This window comes from Suricata suricatta, chromosome 10 (genome assembly GCF_006229205.1).
Source record: "Suricata suricatta isolate VVHF042 chromosome 10, meerkat_22Aug2017_6uvM2_HiC, whole genome shotgun sequence".
Classification (NCBI taxonomy): Eukaryota; Metazoa; Chordata; class Mammalia; order Carnivora; family Herpestidae; genus Suricata; species Suricata suricatta.
This window is the reverse complement of record NC_043709.1, coordinates 124468477-124473870: the sequence shown is the minus strand read 5'-3', so window position 1 is coordinate 124473870 and position 5394 is coordinate 124468477. Positions and strand designations below refer to the sequence as shown.

At 37.9% G+C, this 5394-nt stretch overlaps 1 protein-coding gene across 1 annotated transcript in view; it reads left to right on the top strand.

Moving 5' to 3' along the window:
- The window catches only part of LOC115305367 (putative ankyrin repeat domain-containing protein 20A5), a 17162-nt gene that overhangs the window by 11205 nt on the left and 563 nt on the right, over positions 1–5394 (top strand). The window contains exons 3-6 of the mRNA XM_029955587.1: positions 1678–1909; positions 2821–2928; positions 4893–5007; positions 5169–5342. Of these exons, the coding sequence (XP_029811447.1) occupies positions 1884–1909; positions 2821–2928; positions 4893–5007; positions 5169–5342 (423 nt within the window). The 5' untranslated portion in view covers positions 1678–1883. The remainder of the gene's footprint in view (positions 1–1677; positions 1910–2820; positions 2929–4892; positions 5008–5168; positions 5343–5394) is intronic.

Here is a 5394-nt window from a genome sequence, read left to right as displayed (position 1 = left end):
CAGAGATAGAAAGAGCAGGTAATAGGGGCTTGGAGGCGCGCGGGGAGGAGGCGGGACGGACCTGGGAGAGAACCTGTCCCGGCTCTGCCTGCGGAGCTGAGCCCTCCTGGCAGCGAGGGCGCTCGCTCCTCTTCCCTCCCGAGGCCCCGCAGCACCTGGGGGTGCCTGGGTGGTGGGAACCGTATCTGGTCTGGCGCCCAGGCCCACAGGACGAGCGGCAAAAACAAGATCTTCAGCTGCCTCCTTGGCACGTACTCATAATTCCCCGAATAGAACTCTTGACTGTCGAGTTTGAAGTGATTTAACCGAATTTCCATAGTCGTAGACACACAGTTAAGTATATACAAGTTTTATTTTTAATGGTCTCGTTTTTATACCGTGATGTTACAGTAAAGTTCATAATGGGAAAAGTAATTCCTGTAATTGACTTCTGCGCCAAAAATTCCTTGGATAAAATCCAGTATCCAGTTTACGTCTGTGCACACTTACGTATGTTGTGTTACTTACTGAGGGACCTTGAAATAAAATTATGGCCTGGAAGATGGCTCTGGCCGTGAACAAGAAGACTGTTCTCAAAATGTGTACTCTTCATGTATTTATCCCTTTTACATAAAGCAAATGAAAGCATCCTGGTTTTAAGAATTTTGAGCTATACATGCTGTCTCTTATTGTGATATAACTAAGAAAATTTTGGGAATCACCATATTGTACATCTGAAACTAATACAACACTGTATGTTAACTACCTGGAATAAAAATAAGAATTTCAGGGTGTTTTTAATTTTTTTTTTTTGAGAGACAGAGACTGTGTGAGCAGGGGAGGGTCATAGAGAGAAGGAGATAAAGAATCTGAAGCAGGCTCCAGGCTCTGAGTTAACTGTCAGCACAGAGCCCAACGTGGGGCTTGAACCCATGAACTGTGAGATCATGACCTGAGCCGAAACCGACGCTCAACTGACTGGGCCACCCAGGTGCCCCCAGGGTATTTTTAATATACTATGCAAATTTGCCCTTCTAGATACCAAAATGTACCTTAAATTTCCACAAATTATTCATTTATGAACAGCTGAAAGACAGATAAAGGAGTGGTGCAGACTAGAGAATGACAAACACTCAAAATATGTAAGACTTTAGGATTTGATACTGGTGACATTTCATATTAGTAGGAAATGGCGAATTATTCAAAAGTAGTGAAGAAACATCCACTAACTAATTGGAGAAAACTTGTTAGAATTTTCTTTCCCAAAAAGAAGTTCCAGGTAGAATATAAATTTAAAAATTTGAATACACAAAGTAAGAAAAGTACCTGAAAACCCCCACAAATGCCTACTTACCCATCCTAAGAACATTAAAAGTAAGAATTCTGGGGGTGCCTGCGTGGCTGAGGTAGTCCAGCATCTGACTCTAGATTTCGGCTCAGGTCATGATGTCACAGGCTCATGGGTTCAAGCCCCATGTTGGGCTCTGTGCTGTCAGTGTGGAGCCTGCTTAGGGATTCTCTTTCTCCCTCTTTCTCTCTCCAAATAAATAAATAAAAGCAAGAATTCTGGAGGTTGGTTTAGCAACATGCAAACCAAAAGCCTTTATCAGAAAATAATGTTAATAAGATAGTAATGTTAATAAGACAATATTTTCAGTGTATTTGTATCAGACCAAAAAACATATCTTTGTTTTACAGGGAAGTCTTTGAAATCAAAACAAAACAAAAAAACCTCTAATTTGAAATTGTGCAAAGTACTTGTTTGCTCATCTACAAGAGACTAATGGACATAGGAATATATAGTGTCCCTGGTTAAAAAAAAAAAAAAGAAATTTAAGTTAAGAAGGGAATGAAATTGTCTGTCTACGGTTTTCCATCTACAACCTTCGTGAAAATGCGGAGTGATGGTACTAATACTGCCACTTAAAGTGTAAGTTGTTCTTGACTCTCCAGGAGACAATTTGCTGTAAGTGCCACATTTACAAGATGTGTGTTCCTTTCACCCATCAATTTTATTTATACTGAAGTATCCTTAGGAAATAACTAGTGATAAACAACATACAGTTTGCTTTTCTCAGAACTACTTACAAGAGCAGTGTATAAAGAACGTTTATAATGGCTTGTGTAAGTAAATGGCAGTGTATCCGTAAGATGGAATAATCTGTGACCACTGAAGGCGGCATAGACAGTAGAGAAACACACAGATGCAGAGCTGTGCTTTAGTTGATCATTAAGTGAGGGGAAAAATCAGTTTGATTGTATGTCTACACAAGCAGACTATGGTTTTATGATAGCCAAAAAAAATGTTAAAATGCACAAAATGATAAAATTAGTTATTTCTGAGCATTTGTAGTTAAGTCCATTTTTCCTTAGCTTAAGAAAAAATCTGTGATTTCTCCAGGAAAAGATATATAAAAGTCCTATTAAAAGTTTATTATCAATAAAAAAGATTTATTATCATTGAAGCAATCCTGGAGAAAAGCAAGAATATGAATCTTCTACACCTAAAAATAATTTCTCACTTTCTGTCAAAAAATATTTTTTGGATGTAACTTAAAAATAAATTAATTACAAAAATGTTTGAAGACTGGTATATTCTGATTGCTTTTAACTTCTTCGGAAGAGTGTATTTTTATTTGTACTTGTAGATTTTATTATGTATAACATACATAGGTTTTCTATTATCTGTAGCTTTATTATTATTATATTTATTATTAATGATTGTGTCCTTATGGAAAAATAAATAGCAAATATAAATGATATTTGCTGTTTCAGAGGTATTGCTTTACTTTATATAAGTTTTCTTTACAAACATTGAACTCTCCAACTGTATTTATCCAGTCAGACTGAGAGCGTAATTAAGTGGATTATTTATCAAATAGAAGCTGCACACGTGTTGTCGCCAACATACTCAAGATCCGTTTGTTCTCAAAGACTTCGTGTTGCCCGGTATGAGCAAGATGAAAATTTTTATACATTTCTTTTCTAAAGATTTTGTTTTTATTTTTTAAGTTCATTTAGTTATTGAGAGGGGAGAGGTGGGGGGAGGGGATGGAGGGGCAGAGGGAGAATGCCCAAGCAGGCCCTGTGCTGAAAGCCGGAAGTTTTCAAATAGACTTTTCAAATAGTCCAGACAAGGGCCGTTATCTAGTAAACATGAGATCATGACCTGAGCCAAAATCAAGAGTTGGGATGCTTTATGGACTGAGCCACCCAGGCGCCCCAGATTGGATTTGATTTATTTTATGTTTTAAATGTTTGGTTATTGTTGAGAGTGAAAGCATGAGCCGGGGGAGGTGGGGGAGGTGGGGGAGAGGAGGGACAAAGGATCCAAAGCAGGCTCTGCGCCAGATTTTAGTTTTAAGTAATCTCTGTACCCAACGTGGAGCTCAAGGTTGTGACTCTGAGATCAAGGTCCTATGCTCTACTGACTGAGCCAGCAAGGCACCCTAAGTTGAGATATTTTATTTTTTTAATGTCTGTTTATTTTGAGAGAGACAGAGAGTGAACAGGGGAGGAACACAGGGAGAGGGAGACACAGAATCCTACACAGGCTCCGGGCTCCAAGCTACCAGCACAGCCTAATGCAGGTCTGGAACTCACAAACTGCGAGATCATGACCAGAGCCAAAGTCAGATGCTCAACCAACTGAGCAACCCAGGCACCCCAGATAAGAAATTTTAAATTGAAGTATTAGGACTTAAACTCAACTGAAGTTTTCCTCTTTCCTTTCAAAGTTTCTGAAGATAGGAAATTGTAAAAGATAACTTTTGCCTGCCCTTTTGAAATTTATAATAGTATTTAATACTAATATTGATAATCGGAAATACTTGATTTTCATACAATCTGTAGATCTACATATTTAATAAAATGAGCTGTTCCTGGTCATTGGAATCTTGAGTTTCCTCTGGCTTCAAGTTTCTTGAAAATCAAAGTAAGAATTCCTTTATACATTTTTTCCTGGTGAATTTAGTCCTCCTTTCCTATAATGCTTTTAAGAACTAAAACTTACTGAAATGACAGTCATCTGACTAGAACTGCAGTAGACCTATTGTATACACCATGATTTCATATAATGTAAGGCACCAAGTTTGTATGATGTCGCACTGTGTTATGGACCAATAAATTTTTTTTTTTAAATCCTGCCAGTTAGGGTTGTAAGACATTTTGAATTGTAAATTGCTATCCAATGTCAGAGATACCAAATGTGATAAAATGAGCATCTTACAATCATTGAAACACAGTATTCCTACTAATACTTAAAACATCTGCAAAGTAGATATAATTGTATCACGTCACCTAATTGAAGTGTTGTCTTTGTAAAGCAGTAGAAATAGTAAAAATTATGATCATATTATCCAACAATTACTGAGATGTTATTTGAGCTAGGAACTGTCCTAAACACTTGCATAGATCCTAATTTCAGCATCATAATGAAGTCGTGTGAAATAACTACTATTTTGTTTTATTTCATTTTACTATTTTTTTTTTTTTTTTTAGCAATCTCTACACTTACTGTGGGGCTTGAACTCACAACCCTGAGGTCAAGAGTCACATGCTCTTCAGATTGAGCCAGTTGACTCAAGACAACTACTATTTTTAATCCCCATTTTGTTGATGGGGAAACTGAGGATAAGTCTAAGCAATAACTAGTAAGGGACAGAGTTAAAGTAGGATTCAAATCCAAGTTAGGCTTAATCCCGAGATCATGCTCTTTCTCTTTCAAGAGGCTGCTCTTTTCTTAATGTGGTGAGTCATCACTAATAAATATTGTACTTTCTCCAGAGGAAAACTGAAGCTTTGTTTGGAAGACCTAGGAATAACCTGCTACTTAATGTTTACAATCTCATGAATAATTGCATCTTTTGAGATAGGGCACTCCAGTTTCCTAAAACTTCCTCTCACTCTTCTAGGACTCCTCTGCATCTGGCCTGCGCCAATGGCCATTCGGAAGTGGTCACTGTCCTAGTGGAGAGGAAATGCCATCTTAACCTCTATGATAATGAGAACAGAACGGCTCTCATGAAGGTATGTGGTAGCACCTGTGTCCGCCTGAGTTGGATTTGATGTAATTACTTAGAATGAAAATGAATTTATTGCCTTGAAACAAAGCTCATTGGTGAAACCCGTGGCATGCTCACTTGAAATTCCCAGAACTTACACTCTGTTTCTTGGCGTTTCACTGACAGGCTGTACAGTGTGCGGATGAGAAAAGTGTAACTATCCTGCTGGAACACGGTGCCGATCCAAATCTTATGGACAACAGTGGCAACACTGCTCTCCACTACGCTGTGGTTGGCGAGAACACATCCATAGCAGAGAAGCTGCTTTTACACAATGCAGACGTTGAAGCCAGAAATAAGGTAAATATCAAATTTACACAAACCTTTTAATTTTAAATATATATATATATAT